At 37.0% G+C, this 27,789-nt stretch overlaps 1 protein-coding gene across 1 annotated transcript in view; it reads right to left on the bottom strand.

The window, feature by feature from the left end:
* Positions 1-341: 341 nt before the first annotated feature.
* LOC128865648 (MOXD1 homolog 1) overlaps positions 342-27,789 on the bottom strand; it is a 96,126-nt gene continuing 68,678 nt past the window's right edge. The window contains exons 5-12 of the mRNA XM_054105880.1: positions 13,534-13,727; positions 13,304-13,405; positions 13,055-13,218; positions 12,739-12,954; positions 12,426-12,628; positions 12,243-12,343; positions 11,414-11,580; positions 342-1,070 (exon numbers count right to left, since the gene is read on the bottom strand). Coding sequence (XP_053961855.1) covers positions 894-1,070; positions 11,414-11,580; positions 12,243-12,343; positions 12,426-12,628; positions 12,739-12,954; positions 13,055-13,218; positions 13,304-13,405; positions 13,534-13,727 — 1,324 coding nt within the window. The 3' untranslated portion in view covers positions 342-893. The remainder of the gene's footprint in view (positions 1,071-11,413; positions 11,581-12,242; positions 12,344-12,425; positions 12,629-12,738; positions 12,955-13,054; positions 13,219-13,303; positions 13,406-13,533; positions 13,728-27,789) is intronic.

Genomic DNA, 27,789 nt, shown 5'->3' with positions numbered 1-27,789 from the left:
TCCACAAGAGAGTCCTGTGAAAATTAACTCTCCGAGTTTTTTGACAATAGGGAAGCGAGCTTCTATAAGAGGGGCATTATGAAGTTGGCATCTCGTTGGGAACTCGTCATCGAACAAAACGGCGCATATTTGACTTAAATCGCATTATTATAACCAATTTTATGAACAATTGAAAATTCAATAAAAATACCGCAAGACTTTTTTGCCAACCTTATATATTTTAAATTTTTACTCATAAGAAGCCTAGAAACGAGACGGGTATTGTATAAATGAAATCAAGTAAAAAAAAAAGATCCGCGAGTCTAAAGACAGAATTGTCGTTAACGTGTACGAAATAATCATTTTCTTTAGAGTTAAATCTTTATTGATAAATATGAATTTGTTTTCGTTCCTTACAGTGCTATGATGTTACATGGTCATTGAAGATCTTTTAATACTAATTCTTTGGATCGAGATTCTTAAAACTATGCACTCATAAGAGCACGCAATACATATCATCACCTAAAATTAGTAAAACTTAAAAAGTATATTAAGTAGCGCTGATATATTTTATGACTATTTCCCTTCTTGCAAAGAGCTTATTTTTTCTTAGAAGATACGACTACGCGTTTGTAGTTGAAACGACTGAAAACTTCAGGCAAATTCATGCAAGTATACAATGGAGTGATTAATAAAATACAAATTTAGACGTTCTTCGAAACAAACGTTAGTGTAAATATTTCAAACTAATAAATTAGGTAAATACAAGTATCGATATATACATACAAACGTTATACATTTTTACACTTATCCGGAGGAAAAGTAAAGGGGAAAAAATAAATTAATATAGTGAAGGATTTTATGTTGAATAAATACTAAAATGTATAATAAAAAATTAAATAAATTAGCCTGAGTTAAGATACGAAATTTGTCAGCATCATCACCAGTGTAGAAATTGAAATGATTGGGCGCCATAACACCACTGTAGTGCCGGTATTGAGGGGTGCGCTGTCTATCAACAGGTGGTAGGGGCAGATGCTGGGCTCCTTGACGAACGTTGTGAAATTTGGATATCGTATAATCTCGGAAGGCTGCAAAAGAATAATGAAGATTTATTTTAATTTATTTAATGCAAACTAGATGAATTTTTATATTTAAATAGAGAAGCGTAACTAAGTTTATTTTAACGGCGGGAATTTAAGTCAACTGAGAAAATTTAAAAAAATATGACAAGCGAAAAACTTACTTATAAAGGGTGATTTTTTGAGAGCTATAGGAAAGATTTCAAAAAAACACACGTTAAATTCAAAAAAATGCATGAAATTTTTATTTAAATCGATAGTACAGTCCATATAATTTAATGTTTGAAGATTATTTCATGCAAATGTTGACCGCGACTGCGCTTCAAATGGTCCATCCGCTTAGTCCAATTTTGGCACACTCTTTCCAATGTTTCGGCCGGTATCTCACATATAAATGCTTTAATGTTGTTTTCCAAAGCGTTAATTGAAGCAGGCTTGTCTGAATAGACATGAGCTTTAATCGCACGATCTGGGTGGCCAATTGACAGGTCCCGAACGTGAAATAAAATCTTCACCGAACTCGCCTCTCAACAAGTCCATTGTTACGCGTGGTGTGTGGCATGTGGCACCGTCTTGCTGAAACCACATGTCATGCAAGTCAAGCTCTTGCATTTTGGGCAAAAAAAAGTTGGATATCATTTCACGATAGCGCTCACGCTAGTCATTCACAGTTACGTTAAGATTCGCAGCATCTTTGAAGAAGTACGGTCCAATGATACCTCCAGCCCCTAAACCGCACCAAACTGTGACCTTTTCTGGATACATTGGTAGCTCTTGCAATTCTTCTGGCTGATCTTCACTCCAAAATCGACAATTCTGCTTATTTACGTAGCCATTGATCCCAAAATGAGCTTCGTCGTTGAACACAATTTTTCGATAAAAAAGTGGATATTCGGCCAACTTTCCAAGAGCGCATTCACCAAAAATTCTGCGTTGCGGTAGGTCGTTCGGCTTCAATTCTTGCAGCAACTATATTTTGAAAGGCTTCACAACTAAATCTTTTCGCAAAATTTTCCACGTTGTTGAGTAACAGAGGCCCAATTGCTGCGAACGGCGACGAATCTATAATTGATGGTCATCATTAACACTGGCCGATACAGCTGCGATATTTTCTTCAGTTCGCACTCTACGTAAGCGTGTTGGTGGTTTGATGTCCAATAATGTAAATTTGGTTATAAATTTAGTCACAATAGCTCGAATAGCCGCTTGGGGCCGATTAAACTGACCATAAAATGGAAGAAGCGCGCGATAAACTTTCTTAACAGAACACGCATTTTTATAATAAAATTCAATGATTTGCATGTGTTGTTCGTTTGTAAGACGATTCATGGTTAAATTATAGACCAAACTGAAGATGTTTGATAGTGAAACAAAAAACACGAAACGTGCGTCAGCTGTTTAAACCAACTGTTTAAAAAGATAATAGCTAAAAAATCACCCGTTAGAAGTAATACGAGGGTGTTTTCTATATTTTGCACCTTTGCAACACTACATGCAAGAAAGGTTTGGCATTTTTAGCATAAAATTTCATATAACGTTTTCACTTAGAAGCTTTATTTGTTATTTTTTGTGAGTTGAAACGCATGGATTTAACTCGTAAAAATGTTTGAGTGACGATTTATTACGATTTTCGACGTTGATTACAGGATACCGTTGAGACATCAACTCTCTTCGACTTTTGGCGTTGAACCACCAGTCTTAGCAGCTTTGAAGCGCTGGTACAACGACTTCCAACGTGGCCGTCGAACCTTAAGATATGGATTTCGAGAAGTCTGTCCAAAAACTGTGGTTGTGCCAGAAATAATCAATGCGGTATATATCAATTGATAACTCAAGATCGTCATGTGGAAATCGCAAGATAGAGCAAACATTCAATATTTCATGAACCTTTGATTGTCAAGCAAATTTGTTCTAGTTGGATACCGCATGATTTAATAATTGCCAAAAAAGCGATTCGTGTCGATTGGTGTAAATAAATGTTGAAGAAATTGAAACACGGTAGTTTAAAGCACGCCTATGACATCCTAACAGATGCCGAATCTTGGATCTATGTAAACGAGCTGGAAATAAAACTGCAATCGACAGTGTGGGTGTTCCAAGACTAGCTTAAACCCACAAAAGTTATTCGCAGAAAAAGTACCTCAAAGCAAATGGTCGCTTGTTCTTTTTTCAGAAAAATTATCATGTCGCAAATGTATCACTAGGAAAACTTAGAACAGTCAATTCTGACAAGTTTTCGAAGAATTAACGTAGGTTTTCTTTTCCGCCATCATCCTTCACCAAGACAATGAGAGATCTCACTCATCGGCTCACACAAGAGCTGATCTTTTGAGCGCTCAAAAAATCGAATTAATGAGTCATCTGCTTTACAGTTCTGATTTTTCATCTAATGTTCATCACCCGAACATTAAAAATAAAACGCGCAGTCAACGTTGCTCTGAAGGAGCTGTTAAGGCCTTAAAACCGCTCGTTTTGGAGCTATCCTCTTCTGAATGGTAAAAGTGCCTTGAAGATTGGTTCAAGCGAATGTAGAAATGTACTGACTTACAAGGAGAATACAATAAAACCATTTTCACTAATATTTTACTGTGTTTTTATTATTGGGCGCAAAATATAAAAGGCAATCCTCTTAGTTACAAGTTAAACGTTTTGTAAATGGGAAATTGACTACATTTTTGAAAAAAGTCTTGAAAAGACTTTCAACTTCATCGAATTAATTTTTGTTACAATTTTTTCAAATATGTATATATATAGAATTGGCGCGTACACCTTTTTTGGGTGTTTGGCCGAGCTTCTCCTCCTATTTGTGGCGTGCGTCTTGATGTTGTTCCACAAATGGAGGAACCTACAGTTTCAAGCCGACTCCGAACGGCAGATATTTTTATGAGGAGCTTTTTCATAAAATAAATTCGCATGTAAGAAAATCCTAGAACAATATCCTAAAAATTTTATTAATTTTTGTAAACTTAAAAGAAATTGCCTTAATAGGGAAATGTACCCACAAATAAAACTACCTAAGAACGCAAAATCAATAGAACTGTAAATATAACACCGGTCTACCAGATTTTCGGTTCATATTTAGGTTTAAGTTGACTTTTGCAGAAACCAGAGCAATTTTTCGAGTATGATTTTTGCAAAATTTTATTATAAATTATAATCACAAAATTTGTTTCTGATCATGGAAGTTTTTTAATCACGATAAAAAGTAAATATTCTCCATGATTTTCTTATGTTTGTATGGAATTTGGTGTATTTCGATGTCTAGCATAAGAATTTATAGAGAAAACCCAGAAAGGAGCTTTTTTGGTTGGAAAGTTGAACTATAAAAAGCAAGTAATAAAAAACATAAAATAATATGAATAATAAAAATAAAAAATAAAACAAAAATTGAAATAAAATGAATAAATAAGAGAAATAAAATAACATAAACTCAAATTGATTTAAAGTAAAAAGTACATGCATAAAATAAAATGAAGCAAAATGAAATTAACAAAATTGAAATAAAATGAAGTAAGTTGAAGAAAAAGTAAAAATATTTGAATAAAAATATTTCAGAAAAAAAAAACTAAAACACAATAAATAAATAAAGTAACAAAAAGTAAAGTTTCAAAGAAAAATAAAACTACATTTAAAAAATATTTAGTATATAAAATTAAATAAAGTAAACCCAAATTTAAAAATAATAATAATATTAACAAATAAAACAAAATTCAAATAAAATAAGATAAAGAAAAGATATAAAGAAAAATAGAATAAAATAAAATAAAATAAATTAAGTTGTCATTAGATTTGAAAAAAATATTTGGTATGTTTGGTAATTTTGGTATATACATATATGAAATAAAATAAATAAATTAAGGTAAAGAAAATAGAAAAATAAAATAAAATTAAATTTAAAAATATTTTGTATATAAAATTAAATAAAGTAAAAAAAGTAGCAAATAATAACAAAATACAAAATATAAATAAATAAGGTGAGATAAAGAAAAGATATATTAACATAAAATTAAATTAATTAAAATAAAATCAGATTAAAAAAAAATAGTTTGCATATAAAATTAAATAAAGTTAAAACAGAAAACGATAATGAAATTACAAAAAAAAAATAAATAAATAAATAGTAATAAAATAAAAAAAATAAATATGTAAATATAAAAAAACCCTTTGGTTGGGCACCTATTGCGGCGCGTCCCAGGTGGTGGATAGGGTACGCCACAGTTATCTTCTGTGGTTAAGTAGGTCATAGCCTTGGTAAAAGCCTACTCGCGAACCAGCCTAGTTCTCGTCAACCAACAACTATGGTAGGGGGAACAACATGTAGTGCAGTGTTACTGCACGCGTGCCGTAACTGCCATAATTGCTGGCAGTGACCCATATCCACTTCGGTGGAAGGCGAGAAGCCACTCGTATTAGTAGGTCATGTCTCTGCTAATACGAATGGAGTAAACATGGACTCACGGGGAGAAGGCCACTTCCTTATATCAAAGGCTACCAATCCAAGGTGGAACAGCATACGCCGAGGGATGCATGGCTTAGGGTGAGCTAAGTCGCTAGTATGCGGACTCTGGGGCACCTGTCGCACCCCAGTTTAAATTCGACTTACCACGGCATAGGGCTCTGCCGTGGCGAACCCCATTATTTCCCTACGAATATCTCTGGTTACGACTGCTGACTCGTCAGCTGAGTGACCGCCCCGCAAAAATGAACAAAACTAACATAAAACAAACAACACAACAAAAAATTCCTTCCCGACGCGGAAGACCCGTTGGCTCCACCAAACTTATGGCGGGGTCAAAAACCACCCCTTCGGTGGCTAAAGTGCTCACTAAGAGCAAGACCGTCAAGGAGACACCACCGCACTCCCAGGTGGCTTCTACTTCCTCCAAAACCGACTCGGGTGCGGAGAACCCATTGATCACCAAATCTGTTTTGCCAGAAACTGGGAAAACAAGTCGGACAGAAGTCTCCAGAAAACCTATCCCTCCTCATCTCCGTCGATACAGAGATCGAAGACGCGCCACTTTCCTTACGGAAAAGTTCGGCAAAACCCCTGAGGAGGAGCTGTCCGACCAACAAAAGTCAACTCTCGGTTGGGCCCGGGAATTTCTTCGGAAGTATGAGGCGTCCAAAGAGAAACCGAGTGCAGCTAAGCGGCAGCGGTCTTCAGAGGATCCTTCTAGCTCCAACGACCCCAAGAAGCATAAAGCTTCCTCTGAGGTCAAATTACGCAAGTTCTGCGAAGTTGCCAGAGATAGTCTGGTCATGGCGGTGGTGGATAAGAGCCACCCTGACGGTTTCATCTCTCCATCAAACTGGAAGATTGTGGAGAGAAAACTCCAGTTGGGATACCTGGACGTTCTGAAGCAGAACCCAGGGCCTCCTCCTTTCTGCTCTGACGCGGGATGGTTCCAGGCAAGGGTCAAGTTGATCGCGTGCTCGGATCAACGTTCGGTCAGCCTGTACGGCAAGGCCCTCGACCGACTCGGCGAGGTATGGCCCGGAGCGAATCTCCAACTCATCAAAAAGAGTGAAATTCCCAACAAACCCCGCGGCAGAGCAAGAATACCTGTAGAGCCATCCGATCCGGAAACCATCCTGGAGCTACTGAAGATCGGAAACCCGAACCTACCCACCGAAAACTGGAGGGTAGTTAAGGTGGAAGAGCCTTCAGGAAACTCCAGACATGTCACGCTGCTCCTGGACCAGGAAAGCGTTCAAGCACTGGACGACCGCAAGGGGATTGTGGCATTCGGGTTCACTACCACTACCATTTGGACCTATCAGCCGAAAAATCTCCTCGCACCCAGCGAAGAGAGTACGGCGGCCCCCGAGATGGATGTCGATAAGCCTCTCTCACAAGATTCGACGATTGAGTCCGACTCGGAATCAAACAGCGAACTTGTGGGAAACTTATTTAACATTCAACTCGGGGACGAGGATAGTCTTTTAGATAGCGGTGATGACGCGAACGCCACAGTCATCGAATGTCCGTCTAAAAGTGCTGCAGATTAATCTGCACCACTCTAAGGCTGCCTCGGCAGCCCTCATTCTTCGTCTCTCTGACCTCAGAGAAGACATCATTCTCATCCAAGAACCTTGGATATCAAACAACAAGATATGCGGCCTGAAAGATAGGCACTACACCTTGTTTCAAGGTGAGGCTAACGTTAGATCGCGCTCTTGTATTCTCATTCGAAAACATATTAATGCTTTTCTTCTTCCCTTTAGCAATGCTGACACCACTGCCATAGAGGTTGAAGCTGTCCACGGCCCGATTTGGATTGTGTCGGCTTACATGCCTTACGACGCAGCGGAGGCGCCTCCTCCTGAAGCAGTGAGAAGGCTCGTCAATACGGCGCATCTGATCCAGAAACGCGTCATTATTGGAGCAGACGCTAATGCACATAATACTGTTTGGGGCAGTACAAACAACAACACACGAGGTGAGCAACTTTTTGATTATATTCTAGCGAATAAGCTTGATATATGTAATAGAGGTGATGTCCCTACGTTTCTTAACTCGTCTAGAAGAGAGGTACTCGATATTACTCTTGCTAGCGAATCATGTACACAACTGGTGCAGGACTGGAGCGTTGATAAACAGCACTCTTTTTCCGACCACCAATATATAACATTCACTTTAAAAGCCGAAACGGCAAAACCCATGAAGTACCTTAACAAAAAGCGTATGAATTGGATCAAATATAAAGAACATCTTGCCAATGGACTTCCTGATATCAGGCAGTTTGAAATGGCAAATAAAAACGATATCGAAAACGCTGTCAACATGATAACGAAGACGTGTCAAAGCGCAGCACGACAATCTTGTCCCCTGACAAAAACAGGAGGTAAGCATAAACCTTTTTGGTGGACTCCAGAAATCTCAGAACTTCGCAATCGAACTCGGAAACTCTTTAACCAATCTAAAATAACAGACGAATGGGAAGAATATCGACAATGTCTCAAAGACTTTAAGAAAGCTGTCAGAAGTGCAAAACGCACATCCTGGCGATCATACACTCAAGAATTAGAAAACACCTCAGAAGTAAGCAGACTACGCAAGATTCTTGCTTCAAACCCAGTCTCTCCCAGTTTTATCATGACTCAAGATGGAACTTGGACTACTTCAACTGACCACACTCTTAGAATACTTCTAGAATCTCACTTTCCAGGCTGTGTTGCCAACTTACCTGCACTTCCCAGCACTTTTCAGAGTAATTATGGGAATAGATCAGATCTAATCAGCTCTAATAGCATCTCTACAGCAATACTAAGCTTTAAAAAATTTAAATCACCAGGTCCTGACAACATCATTCCAGCAGAACTTCAAGAAGGACTAGAAATTCTACTGCCTTGGTTAACCAGGATCTTTAACAAGTGTTTAAATCTGTCTTATCTTCCGACAATTTGGAAGAAATCGAAGGTAGTATTCATTCCGAAAACGGGGAAGCCTTCACACTGTAAACCAAACGACTTCAGGCCCATTAGCCTAACCTCTTTTTGCTTAAAGGCTTTTGAAAAAGTCTTAGATGAGCAAATCAAAACCCAACTTGATACTAAGTTGATCTCAGAGGCACAACATGCCTACACTAAAGGGAAATCGACTGAAACGGCACTTCATTCACTGGTGCAAACAGTGGAAACTTCCCTTCACAATAAGGAGTACTCTCTTGTCGCATTTATGGACATAGAAGGTGCTTTTAATAATATTGAACCCAACGCTATTTTGTCTGAAATTGCCAAATTGGGTATTAATTACTCCATCCGTAAGATGATCGAACAAATGCTCCAAAGTAGAATAATCACTTCAGAGCTTGGGTTAAGCCGCATGAGAATGTACGCCGTCAAAGGCACTCCTCAAGGCGGAGTACTTTCACCCCTTCTCTGGAATCTCGCTGTAAACAGTTTGCTCCGAAATCTCGAAAAAGCAGGCTGCAAGGTTGTAGCCTATGCAGATGATATTGCTCTCTGCGTGTCAGGCAAACACCTGAATACTCTTACTGAGCTCATGCAACGCTCAATCAATATTCTGTCAAAATGGTGCACCGAGTGCGGACTAAATGCGAATCCAGCAAAGACAGATCTTGTTCTCTTCAATAGGAAACAACAATCTCCTCCACTGCAAACAATAACCTTAAAAGGGGAATCATTACTCCTATCTGATTCAGCTAAATATCTAGGAGTTATTCTAGATAGGAAGTTGAGTTGGAAATTGAACATCGAAAACAGATGCAAAAAAGCTTTCATAGCTCTTTATACTTGCAAGAAAGCTATAGGCAAAACCTGGGGTTTTTCACCTCGGATCATTTATTGGATATATACCTCGATCATCAAACCGATACTCTTCTACGGTGTGGTTGTATGGTGGACAGCACTCGAAAAACGGTGTAGAGTAGCCACAATTGATCGAGTTCAAAGAACAGCCTGCCTCCTGATAACAGGATGCTTAAGTACAACACCTACTAAGGCTCTAAATACGTTGCTTCACTTGTTCCCTATCGATCTGGCTGGCAAAGCGATTGCAGCGAAAGCAGCGACACGCATGAATGCTATATCGAAATGGAATAAGTATCTTGGCCATTCGGCCATACTGAACAGGAACACTGTTATCTCTTCTGACACAGACTATCATGTAAGTCTTCCATCACCACCCTTGCTATTCTCCTGTTCACTCCCAACTAGGGAAGAATGGAAGACAAATCTAACCGAAATCAATGGCCCTCTGACTATATATACAGATGGTTCAAAACAAGACGGCAAAGTGGGATTTGGAATCTTTTCCAATTCCCCTCACATCAATCTATCATTTAGATTACCCGACTACTGTAGCGTATTCCAAGCGGAAGTATGCGCTATCTGGTATGCTGCGAAAACTCTCTTAGAAAATAGAATATCACTAGAGGATATCCGCTTTTTCACCGACAGTCAAGCGGCCGTTCGAGCACTCAGCTCCTCTTATACCCACTCAGATGTGGTTCGATCCTGTCTCTTATCTCTTAACGAGATAAGTGTTCAGAATTCTGTCCAAGTTATCTGGATACCGGGTCACAGTGGATTCGAAGGTAACTGCAAAGCTGATGAGCTCGCAAGAGCCGGAGCTGCGCAATCAAATGTTAGTAACTTACCCACAATCCACATTCCGCTCTCAACATGTAAATTGCTCATTGATCGAGAATTTCACATCATTGCTGATCGGAGGTGGAGAGTGGAAACTACTTGCGTTACGACCAGACAAATCTGGCCATCCTACAATCTGAAACAGACGAAAACCCTTATAAGTCTTTCGAAACACGAACTAAGGCATATAATATCTCTTATCACCGGCCACTGCCTGTTGGGCACTCACGCACGTCGGCTCGGGGTTCCTCAGAACGACCTGTGCAGATACTGCGAGGACGAAGATGAAGAAGTATCGAGTAGACATTTGCTGTGCAGTTGTCCCGGTCTAGCCAGAAGTCGCCTCGCTCTTCTTGGCTCTCCAACAATTGACAATCTTTCAGTACTCTCGAGCCTGAAAATCGAATCTCTCATCAAATTCTCGAAACGAATTAATATCTTTGACCAAAATCCACAATAAAAATCTCGGTTAGGTGGGGAAATCATGTAACATAATGAGCTCTAGGGCAACACAACGGACCCAACTTGCGGTCTATGTGGCACTCCGATGCGGGGTCACCCTTAAACCAACCAACCAACCAAATATAAAAAAAGATTAAAAAAATGTAGGAATAAAATAAATAAATAAAAGACTAAGAAAAGGAAAATATGCATAGAAAAATTTAATTAAATTTAAAAAAATTAGTAAATTTAATTAAGTAATGCAAACAAATATTTTAAAATTAAAATTAATACATATATTTACAGGGGATATATGCAATATAACCCTAACTTAATTAGCACACTGGCTACAAAAATTAAAATAAAATGAATTAAGATAAAGAACAAGTACAATAAATCCACATTAGAGGATTTTGAAATCTGACTTTCTTTAATTTAGCCAATAAATAAACATCTCAGGCGTGTGCAATAATTTTGTTGGGTACCGAACGCCTGCACTCAGAACGATCAAAAACTCTAAACGTATTCATTCATTCATTTAAAGAGAAAAACTTAACTAACATAAAATAAAATAATAAAAAGTTAAATAAAAAAAAAAATATGAAGTAAGATAAAAATTGCAAAATTTAGCTTAAAATATGTTTTGTTAAGATTAATTTAATTAAATTTTAAAAGAAAAGGATTAAAATATGGCTAGAGCAATTTTTTTATGATGCTCTTCCCATAATTTATAACAAAATTTTCGCTACACACATCGTAATAAATATTAGGAGCTCTTGAATTCTGAGACTTACTATGGAAATGGAGTCGTTTGATACCCTGCAGAAAGTCATATGCTTGCCAGTGATCATGGTATGTTCGACACGTTTCGTAAAAAGCGGCTCAGACCAGGGCAGCTGCTTTAAATGCGAGAGAAAAGTCCGATCATGAAATTCGACGGGGTCCGAAATTATTAATTTATCTGAAATGAAAAAAAAAATATATTTTTTGAAATATACATCGTACATGTACATCCTATGAAAGAAGCTATTTTTGATAAATATTTTAGATATATGTGACCTGGTCTATGAAAAGGTACCTTACGTGTCAAAAAATCATTTTTCACTTTTTTGTTGATTCGAATAGTGTGTGGAAGGCTCTTTAAAATGGTGAAAACCAGAAAGTCATAATTTGTTTAAAAGTTTGTTAAAAATAAAAAAAAGGAAGGACAAATACGAAAATACAAAAGCAAACTTATTTTTTAAAACGAATTCTGCGATTTGCGTTAACTTTTTCTTATTTATTTACATATAAAAAATGTTTTTCACTGCTTCTATGATTTTATTGATACTGTGATCTATGCTGAAGAAAATAAGCCAAACCGGATTGAAAAATATTAATATTTAAAAAAGTTAGAAGGGTTTTTAGAAGTTTAAACTTTAACTGCTGTTTTCTCGAAAACTTGTTTTCGCACGTAAGGTACCTTTTCGTAGACTAGGTCACATATTTTAAAGTGAAAGTTATAACATTTTGATAGCCAAAAAAATAAACTTATGTGGGTTCTTGTGAAATATTGGTAATTGTTTTTTTTATATAACTTTTCTTGTTTAAAATTACACATTTAATAACTGTGTTTAAACTTACTAAGTAACGATTCCTCATAGAGCCGCTCTTCCTCAGTCATGTTGACGCGATTTTTTTTCGTTTTCGCATAAATCGTATTCGGTATGTAGTCCAAGACGTTACTAAAATGGAAAATAATAAACAAGTAAATAATCCACCTACATGCCTTTTAGGTCATAAGTTATTCTCCTTTCAAATACCCACCCATTGTAAAGGAATAAATTCTCCACATCTGTCATGTTTAGCGAGTAGAATTGATAAACGCCAAATGTCTCGAAGAACTCCCGCACAGGCGTCATACTGTAGCAGCCAGTCAACTCAATGCGTGGATAGTAAGTGATAAAGGACAGACACATCTCCTGTTTGGTTGAGTAGCCACCGAAGGTTGGATGTTTACGGTTCATTGTCTGTGTGCAAATAGTGGAGTTAAGTGATAATAAATTATACAATTTGTCTGCCAAACAAACGGCCATCCACTATTTGTTGCCTGCCTCTGTAGTGATAATCGCGTGCTTACCTCATAAGCGCAGTCTGTAATAATGTAATCGCCCGGCAGTACTACAACTTCCTGTTCCAGCTGACGCACCTGTTGGTAGTTGTAATCGTAGTTGTCGTCTTCGATGATGCGCTCCAGCTCCTTACCATCGCGCACATGCCGAAGTGTCATTTTGCGACCGGCGCGATGTGAGTGCAGTGTGCCGGATATGATTTTGAGGCCGTCTGCGGGAAACATCTGACAAACAGATAAAACATAATAAATTAATACCGCAAATTACGGCTTCAATAAAGACATGTGTTGTTGTTGTCCGCTTTTATGAAAGCGACATACGCACCACATTCGAGCAGGATGGCCCACAAATGCCAACATTGCGATACAGTCTTTGGCCGGGCGGAATGAGTTGGGTGTCCGAAACGGATACACCGGAAATCATTATACCAGCATCGTTTGGTCGCAGATTATTGGTGTAATGGATACGAAAGCCTGAGTGATCGACCACTGTAAGTGTAGAGCAAAAGTGGAAAATGAGATTCGTATTTGTTGGTAGTTGGTAGCCAGTATTCGGTGGATGGAATTTACTTACTTTGTTGGGCGCGCGGATTGTCGTAATGTATTTCCAGCATATAGTATTTAGCGCCTTGTTTTCCACCCAAAGGTATGCCGACGTGCTGTGGCAGAAATTGTCCTGTAAATGTCCAAAAAGGCGTACAAATTGAAGAATTCTTTACATTGCAGCGGTAATTAATTTGCATACAGTGTAAACACTTCGAAGTATGTATGTATGTATGTTTGTATGTAGTTACGTATGCGTACCTGTCGAGCCAACAGACCATACTGCCACTGGTGTGATGCAGGAGTCCCAGTCATGTGGCGTCAATAAATTACTGTTGCATACCGCGCCGCTACTCTTCACCCACACTTCCCAAGAGAGGGGATCCGAGCCGGGATATGACTTTGTCGAACATTCGAAGAGTGTCATGTGGTGCACGAGCGGTTGGTTGGTGTTGCTGGAATCAGAATGAAATTGTAAGTGAAAAAATGGAAGCAATAAATTCCAATTAACCATAAAGGAAGAGAAGTGGAAAGCGAACATTCTGTTGCAATTGCATGTTCGCACGTTGTATAGCCTGCCGTTAGGCGTTCAAGCTCTTTGAAATTCATTTTTTGTACACCAAGTCGTTTACCAATTCTTAGTTTGTTTATTCAACTCTTTGCTACAATTCTGCATGTGGGCAAGTGTGTAGACGCATTTAAATAAATATTGCATTAAATTTATGCTTTGGCGTGGTCTACGAAGGACGTAACTACAAGTAGTAAATGTGGTTTTATGTGCGCAAGAAAGGAAAAAATTGTACAACTGAAAAGTCTCTATGTAATATTTCTTTATTTAACAATTATTTGTTAAATAACAACTGTCTTCATTAAATGTAATGGAAGAATCACTTTATGTTTGTTACAATAGATGAATTTTTCTGTTTCTGTTCATTTAATGCTTTACTCATAAAACATTTACATACATACATATACTAACCGTTAAGCGCGGCTTTGCTTGCATATAAAATTAAATACTTAATGCATTTAACACAAGATTTTCACTGATATACTCGTCGAAAGAATTAATGCTGTTGAAGAGGATATTCTGGGCGAGTATCAATGTAGATTTCGAACAAATAGATCAATGATGGATCAGTGCTTCGTAATGTGCGAAATCTTCGAAAAATTGTATAAATATGAGCGTGCCTATTTATAAAATTTGAAAAAACTTTCGAGCATGGATTGAAAAAAACTTCCTTTTGTTCTCCGTCGGCAAAGTGTCGCTGGTAAACTTGTCAGGAACGGTAACTAAAGTAATGAAACAAGGAAAAACTACGGATTCTTTTGATGTTAACTCTAAAAATTTGGCTATTCTTTTGAACAAATTTTGTTTAAAACTCATATGTAACCTCTAATTAAATATGGCAAACTATTTAAAGTTTTTTAATAGCAACGAAAAAAATATTTCTACTTTTGCATTGATGTACGCAGAACTACTATATATTTTTAAAAACAAAATATTTGCTTCTTTTATTAACCATTTGTGACAACGGGTGGCAACGCTTTGCACAAATAATTTTAATCAAAAATTTATATTACTTGTTTTTTAGCACATTTTGTTTAAAGTCAATATCTAACCTCTAATTAAATGTGACTATTAATTTATTTCTTTTAAATAGATGGCAACGCCAAAAAATTTTCATTCTTTGCATTGATGAATGTATAACTACTATATAGCTTTTACAATTCAAATAATTTTGTAATCATTTTTCATTAAAATATTGTATATTAAAAAAAGGCGGCAACACTAACTAAATATATTTCTTTAGGACAGCTTGTTAAAACACCTCCATTTGATATCTATATCTTACTATTCAAATGAAATGTTTAATTAAATTATTTTAAATTTAAAAAAAGGTGGCAACACTAACTAAATTTTTTTATGAAATCTTGCTAAATCAAATTTCATTTGATACTTACAACTTAATAATCAACTGAAATGTGGGAAAATTATATTTTTTTTTGCAATAAAATTAAGGTGACAACGCTATAAAAAAATTGTTTGGAATAGATTTTTCACAAAAATATTTGCTGCAAATACAAATATGTGGCATCATCCAACTAAAATGAGTGCTACACACAAACCGTCTACGACACATCGACTTTCCAACGGTGTAAAAAATGTTAAAACCCGGGCAGTAATGTTTGAGTGATGCTTTTTCGAAGAAATGTTTGACCTATTTATGTATGTACATACATGTTTGTGTGTATATAATCTAATACATATGCAATAAGAATACATATATAGGAGTTGCCGTTATGGTGAATGGCGAGCGCTATAGAGTCAAGCTGACTGAATTTTTGCTTCCAAAAATTAATCAGCTAAACATCGACGAAATTTGGTTCCAACAACTTGGTTCCATAACTTGCCATATAGCGCGCTTTACAAACAATTTATTGCAAAATCAATTTGATAATAACGCCCTTTCTAGAAGTGGTTCTGTTCACTGGCCCTATCACGCGTGCGATTTAACGATTCTGAATAACTTTTTATGGGGCTATGTTGCGTCATTGGCTTATGCTGACAAACCAGTACTCTTGAAGCATTGGATCATTGATGCCATACGGCCAGATTTATTAGATAAAGTTGTCAAAAAGTGGACTAATCGAATGGGCCATGTAACTCGTAGCCGCGGCGGTCATATGCCGGAAATTATATTCAAACAATAAGTGCCATGTGTCATATCTACCAGATTATAGTATAATTACAAAAAATCAATGCAACAATATTTCATTTTAATTAATTAAAACCCCCGATACAATAAGAAAAACACGATCATTCATCAAAGCTGACGAGTATAAAGAGCCAAGCTAAATTATTTTCCTTCACAAAATTGTTATGCTCAGGAGCATCTTTGCTTAGTAGTAGGATACGAAACAGAAATTTTTTTTTAATTTATACTCCGCTTAATATTTTAACGCTTTTTTAGTCATACAAAATTATAAAAAATTTGCAGAATGAAAGCAGCGCATTTCAAAAAAGACAAATTGTTTGTGTATTAAAATTTCTTACGATGGAGTATTTTGGACATGGTCCTGAATTTTTCTGAAAATTCGTTTGTTTATGGGCCTGAGTATAACACGAGGTGAACTGAACAAATTTTGAAAAAATTGAGTAATTTTGAGATTTATTTAATGCTTAAAATTTTGGTATAGAGTTTTTTAAATTGAAATATTTTCAGTTCTTTTTAAAATTTGTATTTTATTTTTTCGTTTTTTTGGGATAAAATATATTTAAACATTTTCTTTTAGACAAAACTTTTATGGTTTGTTAAACATTTTCAAGCATTTTTTTTAACTTTTAAATTTAAATATGTTCAGTTATTTTTTAAATTTTGTTTTGTTTTTTAGGATAGAATATACGTCAACATTTTTTTTTTATAAAACTCTTATGTTTTTTCTAAAAACACCTACCCTAAATTTATTTCTTTAATTGTTTTATTAGTCGTTGAGATTATGGCAAGTTTCATGGTGGGATCCCGACAACTTTTTCAGGTATATTCAAATACGTGCACCGATCCAGCGAATATATAATTAGAATATAGAAATTCTCAAATGTAAAAACAAATAAACTTTCAGGAAAATTAAAGACCATGCCCAAACTCTTGGATCACTTCACATGGAATCGCCCTAATATAAGATTCGAAAGAAGTTAAAAATCTGTTGAATGGTTTTTCTCTTCTGCTATTGTTATGGGTATTAAATGCGAAATTGGGAATACCTAAATTGCATTATACACTATTGCAGTATTGCACTGTGCGTCAGAAACTGACTTTTTTGTTATCCAGGAAACATTTCATACGCACGTGAAACTACAAATTTTATATAATATAGTAAAACTGTATACTCTGTTTTCATTTTCTCAAGAGCTTTATTATCATTACTATTATTTAGAATAAATTTTAAGACTAAACAAAAACAAGAGCACAAGTTGCTATGGTTCATTTAAAGGGCTTTGAAGTTTCATTTTGTTAGGCGAAACGCACAGAGTTATGCATTGCGTATACTTTATTTCTTAGAAGGTGAGTTGAAATATCGTTTTCTTCTTCTTCTTAATTGGCGCTATAACCGCTTACGCGATTTTGGCCGAGTTTAACAAAGCGCGCCAGTCGTTTCTTTCTCGTGCTAACCGGCGCCAGTTGGACACACCAAGTGAAGCCAAGTCCTTCTCCACCTGATCTTTCCAACGCAGAGGAGGCCGCCCTCTTCCTCTGCTACCACCAGCTGGTACCGCATCGAATACTTTCAAAGCCGGAGCGTTTGCATCCATTCGGACGACATGACCCAGCCAACGTAGCCGCTGGATCTTTATTCGCTGCGCTATGTCTATGTCGTCGTAAAGCTCATACAGCTCATCGTTCCATCGTCTGCGATATTCGCTGTTGCCAACGTGCAAAGGTCCAAAAATCTTACGCAGAATCTTTCTCTCGAACACTCCAAGCGTCACTTCATCGGATGTTGTCATCGTCCAAGCTTCTGCGCCATACGTTAGGACGGGCATGATGAGAGTCTGGTAGAGTGTTAGTTTTGTTCGTCGAGAGAGGACTTTACTACTCAATTGCCTACTTAGTCCAAAGTAGCACTTGTTGGCAAGAGAGATTCTGCGTTGGATTTCAAGGCTGACATTGTTATCGGTGTTAATGCTGGTTCCTAAATAGACGAAGTCTTTTACAACCTCAAAATTATAACTGTCAACAGTGACGTGGGTGCCGATACGCGAGTGCGCCGACTGTTTGTTTGAAGACAGGATGTACTTCGTTTTGTCCTCGTTCACCACCAGACCCATTCGCTTTGCCTCTTTATCCAGTTTGGAGAAGGCAGAACGAACAGCGTACCCCAACAATTGTACGCTCTTATAAAAAATTGTGCCTGAGCGATTAAGTTCTGCGGCTCGCACGATGCTCTCCAACATCAGGTTAAAGAAGTCACACGACAGGGAGTCACCCTGTCTGAAACCTCGTTTGGTATCAAACGGCTCGGAGAGGTCCTTTCCAATTCTGACGGCGCTGTTGGTGTTGAGCAACGTCATCTTACATAGCCGTATTAGTTTTGCGGGGATACCAAATTCAGACATCGCGGCATACAGGTAACTCCTTTCCGTACTGTCGAATGCAGCTTTGAAGTCGACGAAAAGATGGTGTGTGTCGATTCTCCTTTCATGGGTCTTTTCCAAGATTTGGCGTATTGAGAATATTTGGTCGATGGTAGACTTTCCAGGTCTGAAGCCACACTGATAAGGTCCAATCAGTTGGTTGACGGTGGGCTTCAGCCTTTCACACAATACTCTCGCTAGAACCTTATAGGCGATATTTAGAAGACTAATCCCGCGGTAATTGGCACAAATTGCAGGATCGCCCTTCTTATGGATTGGGCAGAGCACACTTAAATTCCAATCGGCAGGCATGCTTTCATCCGACCATATTTTGCATAGGAGCTGATGCATGCACCTTACCAGCTCCTCGCCGCCATGTTTGAATAGCTCAGCCGGCAGTCCGTCGGCGCCCGCGGCTTTGTTGTTCTTTAGCCGCGTTATCGCTATTCTCACCTCGTCATGATCGGGTAGCGGAACGACAATTCCGTCGTCAACGATTGGGGTATCGGGATCTTCACTTTCTCGGTGACATGCGCAGCTGTCACTGTTTAATAGGTTCGAGAAGTGTTCCCTCCATAATTTAAGATTGCTCTGTACGTCGGTCACCAGTTCGCCGTCTTTGTTCTTACAGGAAAACGCCCCGGTCTTAAAACCTTCTGTAAGCCGCCGAACTTTCTGGTAGAATTTTCGGGCGTTGTTCCTGTTGGCCAGCATCTCAAGCTCTTCGCACTCACGTATTTCGGCCTCTCGTTTCTTCTGTCGGATAATACGTCTCTCTTCCTTTTTCAGCTCTCTGTAGCGATCCCACATGGCTCGCGTTGCGCCCGATCGCAGCGTGGCTCTATAGGCGGCATCCTTTCTTTCTGCGGCAGCATGACATTCCTCGTCGTACCAATTGTTTTTTCGGGCTCGCTGGAATCCGATTTCTTTTTCGGCGGCGGTACGTAGAGAACGAGAAATGTTGCTCCATTGTTCGTGGATGCCGGTTTGTTGGGCAGTACTCTCTGAGAGCAGGAGTGAGAGTCGAGTGGCGAATCTTCTGGCTGTCTGTTGTGATTGCAGCTTTTCGAGGTCGAACATTCTTTGCGTAGGTAGATGCACGTTTTTTGCTGCACAGAGGCGCGTGCGCAGTTTGGCTGCAACAAGGTAGTGATCCGAGTCAATGTTGGGTCCTCGGATCGTACGTACATCTAATACACTAGAAGCGTGTCTTCCATCTATCACAACATGATCGATCTGGTTTCGCGTTTTTCGATCAGGGGACAGCCAGGTAGCTTGGTGTATCTTTTTATGCTGGAACCTGGTGCTGCAGACTACCATGTTTCGGGCCCCGGCGAAGTCGATCAGCCTCTGTCCGTTACCGGATGTTTCGTTGTGTAGGCTGAAAATTCCCTCCTTGCCCACCCTGGCGTTGAAGTCGCCAAGCACGATTTTTATGTCGTGGCGGGGGCAGCGCTCATAGGAGCGTTCCAGGCGCTCATAGAAAGAATCTTTGGTAGCATCGTCCTTCTCTTCTGTCGGGGCGTGGGCGCAAATTAGCGATATGTTAAAAAAACGGGCTTTGATGCGGATTGTTGCGAGACGCTCGTCCACCGGAGTGAACGACAGTACTTGGCGACGAAGTCTCTCTCCCACAACAAATCCGACACCGAATTTGCGCTCCTTTACATGGCAGCTGTAGTAGACGTCACAAGGTCCTATGGTTTTCTTTCCTTGCCCCGTCCATCGCATCTCTTGGATGGCAGTGATGTCAGCCTTTACTCTCACGAGGACATCAACCAGCCGGGCAGAGGCACCCTCCCCATTAAGGGACCGGACATTCCAGGTGCATGCCCTCAAATCATAGTCCTTAGTTCGTTTGCAGGGGTCGTCATCAGTATAGGGAGGTCTCATCCGAGGCTTTTTTAAAGTTTTCATTGGGGGCGATTTTTAAGTGGCGGGTCCCAAACCCAACGCACAACCAGCTATCCTGGAATGTTTCGCCTTCTCGAAATATCGTTTTAGGTTTTCCTAAAACAGCAAGAGAGAAGTTGAGGTGTAATATATATGTATGTATATGTATATATGCCGCCGGGTGATAGTGGCTAAAAAAATTAGGCTCCCCCTAATTTTTTTTTGTGCAACAGTTTTGGTTGGCTTTCGCTTGGCATTGACATCATTTTTGTAATGATTGACTCAGGCAACGCTAATGCCGACGAAAAGTTTTTAACTTATTACGCCAACCAGCTCATAACTAAACTTATGCTGCATAATACAACATTTAAATTTACCCAATTTGCTGCTTAAAGTGTTGGCAGCAAGAGCATACTAGCGTTACTCGCTTTGCTGTCAAAGTAAACGCAAAGCACAATCTGTGCCTTTAATTTTGCTGCTGGTACAAACGTTTGACGACGGCGTCATGCTGGTCAGTGGAACTCGCTTTCATCGAAATTGTTATTCATCGAAATATTTCATAACAATTTTTTTAAATATTGCGATTTTGATTGAAATTTTGCAAAATGTAATATATATACAAATAACCAATTTATCCGTTTTATCGGAAATCAAATCAAATCAACTCAGGTACGGTCTTCCATACTTCAGGTACGTCTTGTTTATACGCACTTGCAATTAAGTGATTATTTATATAAAAATGTCACCACAGACTTCCACTTAAATGCCAACAAATATCTTTTGTGGCCTAGTATAAACCTTTAGCGGATTTCTGCTGTGGGAGTAGTCTGCGTACGCTATTTCGATTCACACCAACCCACACCAATTTGCTTGGCGGTCCTTGCCTGTAATTGACACTTGACAAGTAGGTTGAGTGACTTGCTTGGTTTTCCTGGTTCACTTGTAATTATTCGTAAGAAATCTAAATAATATCCCCGTAGCGAATTCAATAGGTTACTTAATGAAACGCATATTAATAAATTTCATCTCGATATTTCCAAAATCGGTATAATTTGGTGGATAAGAGTGTTCAGAATATAAAAATGTGTGGTAGAAAATCTCTACGTCGCTCTGGGGGACTGAACAACTTTAAGCCACATTAAAGCCAATTTCAAATTTCTATTTTATCCAGTGCACATATTGCTGTAGGCTACTACATTTTGTTACGTGGTTACATTTTGTACAATAAATACTTCAAGTAACAAGAAGCCATTTCTTGGGCACCACTGGATGACCTTATTTTCTATAATAAACGAGGAAAACACGAAATTCCGCGAAGCTACAACAATTTTTATGTCATTTGCAATGCTGCCATACATATAAAAATGTACTTACACCATTTTCAAAGAAATTATATTTGCAACCTGATTAGCTACGAAAATTTGTAATGATAGAAACAATGGAAATTTTAACGGAGTTTTTTGGAAAAAGTTTATAAATAAAAAGATCATAGTAAATTGTATTCATTTTTATCGTTAACTATTTTTTTGTGAAAATAGACTTACACCACTTTCAAAGAAAACGGCTCATATCACTATTTTGCGCTACTAATTCCAGTTAAAAAATGAAATAAATTTCAGAAGTAAAGGTCTGATACTAGGAATGCCAATTCCGCGATTACGGGATTTGTAATTTTGTGCGAAGCGTACGAGGTTGAAAAATCCCCTTTCACTAGCAACAAAAAACACAGACTATTTTTTGCGTAAATATGGATGTTTGAAGATCTTTGTTACGGTTTTGATATAAAAGGAATAACATATTGTACATACGTACTTACATATGAATGCCTCTGTTTTAAGAAATTACATTGACTTACATGATTTTTTAGTTTAAGGCCGGCGGGCCAATTAAAAGGTCAAAAAAATCGATTTTTTTTTTCCTGAAATCAATAGCTTAGATATTCAAGAACATGAGACACAAATTTTCAGAGTTAAATTCCAAGTATTTGTAGAACTACAGAGCCGAGCGTAGTGCGGCGTCGAGCAACCGTGCGCTTATTGTTGTAGTTTGAAGCGCGTTTTCTCGGCTTTTCATTTTCACGATTTTACCTAATTTATGTACACGATTACAAAAAAACTAAACGAGCTATCCATTTCATTCAAAATGCGTTATCTTCAGTATTGTTTTCTCTTCTATGTGAACTAAAAAAACATCCAAAAACTTTTTAAGCGACTTTTTTACCCAGTTGAAGATTTTTTTTTTCCTTGAAAAACCACTTTTTTTTTGTACCTTCCCCAAAAATTCGAATTTTACGTGTTTCTCCCAATTTTCTTAGTTCACATCGAAGATAATTACTTCATTTGGCTAATTGTTTTTTTTCTCATCCTACAACGCTTCGCGAAAACTACTGAATTTAGGACATCTAATTGGCCCGCCGGCCTTAACATAAAGCCCACTAATTTCCTCTTATTCCACTTAAATTGTACGAGATTAAAAAATGTATGAACTTCTTTCAATCACAAAATACATTTGTTAATTTTTTCAGTTTTTTTTTATTGATCTTTTTTCAATGTCCTTTAAGTAACTTTATCGGACATTTGCGCGCTAAAGTAATTTTAAATGCATTTAAATTTAATTACTCTCTTTTGTTTTGATGTAAAATAGTTTTCACTTTAAAGTAAAAAGTATATTTAAAACCCATTATTTATCATTAACCCATTATTTATATTATATATGGTACGCGAGCTTCTCAATAATGTTGATTCATTTTTTCGGATTAAGTATTAAAAAATATTGAATATATAAATCACTGTCCTGCTCTATCCAGGCGTAGACTCACTATTTTGTGTAGACAATCCTTTAATGAATTGGAAGATCTTAGATCTGTCGGAATTAAGGATCTCATACAAGGATCAAAACATATGAACTGAAAGCATGACTGAACTTTTTGTAAAGAAATAAATTTATTTTTTGCGGAGTCTGGTATTTCGCGCACCTCTGGCCTTGCGCTGGTTTGAAATTTGCAGTTTAAAGTAAGATACGAGAAAATGGAAAATGTAACATCCAAAAACGAGAATTTATAAAGAATTTAAACAATATTTGTAAACAATGACAGAATATGTCTCTTACCGGCTTTTGCAAGTGATTGAAAATGCTGCGTTCGTTAACTTTTTTGCTTTTTCTGCTCTTTCAGAAAGAATTTTCATTTACTCTCTCGATGTGGATTGATGGCTGGTGATTACTAATTTTGTTATCTAACACAACCATATTCCATTTTCAATATAGGTATGTGACCTGGTCTATGAAAAGGTACTTTGCGTGTCAAAAAATAATTTTTCACTTTTTTGTTGATTCGAATAGTGTGTGAAAGGCTCTTTAAAATGGTGGAAACCAGAAAGTCATAATTTGTTTAAAAGTTTGTTAAAAGTAAAAAAAAAGAAAAGTACAAATACGAAAAAGACTGATTTTTTTGTCATGATACAAATTAGAATAACGAAGACAATAATTTGAGCAAATTAAAAACTGAACCATTCCTGGACAGTCTGAGGTGTAGTGAATACGATACTGAAGTCTGTTTTCAAAAAATTTTTGTCACCGGGTCTTGTAAGTTTTTTTTGGCATGGATGTCGGTACAAAAGCTAACTTATTTTTTAAAACGATTTCTGCGATTTGCATTAACTTTTTCTTATTTATTTATATATAAAAAAATGTTTTTCACTGCTTCTGTGATTTTATAGATACTGTGATCTATGCTGAAGAAAATAAGCCAAACCGGATTGAAAAATATTAATATTTAAAAAAGTTACAAGGATTTTTAGAAGTTTAAACCTTCACTGCTGTTTTCTCGAAAACTTGTTTTCGCACGTAAGGTACCTTTTCGTAGACCAGGTCACATATGTAGAATGTACAACGAACAATTTGAAACAAAAATTGTAAAATTAGTTGAAATCAAATAGTAATTTTCTGAGCTTTAACTCTTAATATCACACATTAAGCCATTATTGGAAAATTGAAATAAAACCCATAATTAAACTAATTTTTTCCGGGAATTTTTGCGAATTACAAAATGTACGAAAATATGCTATAGGGGTTTCCAATAACAGGTGTTACAGGTGAATGGATTGCGCTATCGAGAGATGATTAACGATTTTTTATGGCCGGAATTGGATGGTATTGATCTGGACAACGTTTATTTTCAACAAGACCGGGTTACGTGCCACACAAGCAACGAAACCATTGATCTTTTACGGGAAAGGTTTCCGCACCGTGTTATCTCTCGAAGAGGTGATCACAATTGGCCACCGGGATCTTGTGATTTAACACCTTGTGACTTTTTTCTTTGGGACCATGTGAAAGAGAAGGTCTACGCCAACAGCCCAGGGTCGATTCAAGACCTCAAAGATGGAATTCGTGAGGCTATCGAGGACATAGGGCAGCCACTTTGCAATTCGGTTATGGAAAATTTCATGAAAAGGATATTGGCTTGTAAGCGTGGTCGTGGTAGTTATTTGCCTGATGCTATTTTCCATTATTAACGGCATACCTCTCTCTTTATAATGAAATAAACATCCGAACATTTATATTAAAAAATAGCATTTTTCTTTGAATATCAAAATAACAGCTCTTATTAAAAAGCCCTTTATACAAGGATCTGGAAGCAAGCTTGTTTCAGCATTATACAAAATTTGAAATCATCGATTGCTAATTAATTAATAAATTTGTGTCACATTTTCAATGCAACCCTGTAAAGCCTGTTTAATGAGAGGAGGAATTTATGAGAAATCGAAGCTTCATGAAAAGGACATAGCAAAAAAGATCCAAATAACAATAAAATTAAATTAAGAAACAACGAAATAACCGTTAATGAAAATATGTTTCAATAATCAATTTATTTTGAAAATGATACTCATAAAGACGAAACCGAAATGGAAGAAACAGGGATGGGGAGAAGTGTGAACTCGTTGTTCTAAGCTTTTGGGTACTGCGAGTGGAGGAGTTTTGCGGTCTGCGGAAGAACTCAATTGCAATTGACCTCCCAAAAACAAAAAAAAGAAAAAAAAATCTAAAATAAATAAAATAAAGGAAAAGCTATTGAAGCCGCAACAACGACCTTGAAGTTGCAATTGGCTCTAATGCTGCAAGGAGCAATAACAGCTGCCTCCTTAAACTTTGAAGAAATAGCAAATAATCTTTATAGTTTGGCTTTTTTTAACAAGGCCTGGCAGCAATCCGAACTCGATTGGATTGACTTTAAAAGTTTAATACACCAAATTCTCTTTTTACACGATAAATACGTTCTCAAAAATTCGAGTTAAACAACCTTCGTGTAAAGAGAATTAGGTGAGAATAATATTAAAAAAATTTGTTGGGGTTCACTTAAGAATTTATCTCGTGCTTACACAATTCCATTCATTAAATACTATATTATAGGAAATAAATTATTAAACGGTGAGAGCAAAATCTACCCAGTTTCATATACTCTTCTTGAGACTAATTTAAACGCTTCGTACATGCGTCGAAAAATCTCCATTTGCTTTATGAGATTAAAAAAAAAAATCATAAAATATTGAAAATCGTGTTAAAACAAAACAACTCGTGTAAAAAGAGAATTAGGTGTATATCTGTTATAAAGTAATAAAATGCGCTTTAAAGCTAAGCTTTTCTCCATTTTCCTCACACCGAATTTTGCATAAACAAAATCAAAACACTTCCAGCTGTCAAATATTAAACTCAATGACAGAGTTTAAAGCTTAATTGGTTCCGCTTATTAGTCCGTTTGAACATTAATAAGAAACTGGTCTCTGGGAGGCTAATTCCCAATGACAGCAATAGCTTAGGAAAAGTGGGAGAATCGAGGTTAGCGGGAGTGTTATTAGAGCTTCGGTGTGAGCTCATTTTCGTCTTTATTTATTTAAACTTTATAGCTCGTAAGGCTTATTAGCGCACACGAATATCGTGCGGTTGACTACCTTTTAATAATTTGTTGTGCCTTCCGTACCGGTGGACGCTTGTTATGTGAAAATCTTAATGCAACCATGTATTCCAGCTGTAGTTACAATAAAAATAAAGTCACTGTCATTTAGTAGCAGAGGAAGTATTGTTGAAAGGAATGAAAAAACGAGTCCTTCGGGTCTAATGTACTCGGTCAAATGTAATGGAACTAAATTTGAATTTAATAGAAATAAAGTTATTGTCAGCTCCGTTCGCTTGCGTATTAGTATTGGAATCAATTTTGTAATAATAGTAATGAAGATACTTTTTAAATTATAAAAATCTAGTCGCTTTCATGAGCCTTATAAATATAACTGATTTTTAAATTAACAAGAAATCAATCTCTTCCACCCTAGCTTAGGATCTGCATAGTGGAATAGTAGTGAAATTTATAAAAATTTAGGCGCTTTCAGATTAGTAGGCATGAGGTAGTATTTATTATGTACTTTTGTGAAAAGTGAATAAAAACCGCATTCTACGAGACTACTTTATATGAGGACCAGAAGTGATACTAGTTAAAAATATTTCTAGTAGTGGTGGAACACAGACATCTGGTGGAACTAGTTCCTCAATTGAATAGATATTAGTTACTTCGAGACTAATTCACAAGGAGACTCTTAGCACGGCTAGTTTTTCCTTAAGCCCAGATTTTCTTTTCATTTGTTTTTTTTATAGTTGGTATGCCAATTCATTTGAGTATAAAATGTGAGTGCAAGAATTTTAATGCATGCATATAAAAATATTAATATGCATACATATGCACATGAACTCATGCACATACATACATGCATATACAAGCCCTTTGTATTTATAATATATAATAACCCACGCTGTGCGATTACTAGATGATGCAGCCAATTTTAGTTTGCAACTGAATGACAAGGTTCGCCTTTGAAATGTATAGGTATGTATGTAATCTCCTTTATTTTAAAAAATAGGACGTCTTTGTGCCAATAAGTATTTGCTTGTTTGATTTTCAAAGGGTTGAGGAGTTCTATGTTGACATCTCCTGCGCAGTTGTGTGCAATTTCAAGAGTGTAAGCGAAGTTCGTTCTCAAAAAGCAGAAAAAGTTAACGAACGCAAAATTTGCCATTAGATACTTGAAAAAAAACTGTAGAAGACATATTCTGGGATTGTTTATAGATTTTTGTACTTTACAAATACATATAAAGTTATTATAAACTCTCGTGTTTTGTTGTTAAATTTTTCATTTTGTTGTATCAGACTTTAGAATGTAAATTTCAAATCGGCGCAAGGGCAGAAGTACAAACAAAAAAAAACAAAATTCCACAACGCTTTCTCATCATATGATTTCATGATGGGTAATTTTTGTTGGCTAACAATTTTTCAGCGCGAAATGAAAGCCTCTCTTGTGACGAACTATTACTTCGCTCTTTCAATTTTTGCGTGATGCATAATTTTTTGGTGCTAACGAACGCTTACTTCCAAAAATTAGAAATAACTAGTACACCACCATAGCCGAATGAGTTGGTGCGTGACTACCATTCGGGAGTGCGTA

This window comes from Anastrepha ludens, chromosome 6, assembly GCF_028408465.1.
Source record: "Anastrepha ludens isolate Willacy chromosome 6, idAnaLude1.1, whole genome shotgun sequence".
Lineage (NCBI taxonomy): Eukaryota > Metazoa > Arthropoda > Insecta > Diptera > Tephritidae > Anastrepha > Anastrepha ludens.
The sequence above is the reverse complement of the archived record's forward strand: the minus strand, read 5'-3'. Positions and strand labels throughout refer to the sequence as shown.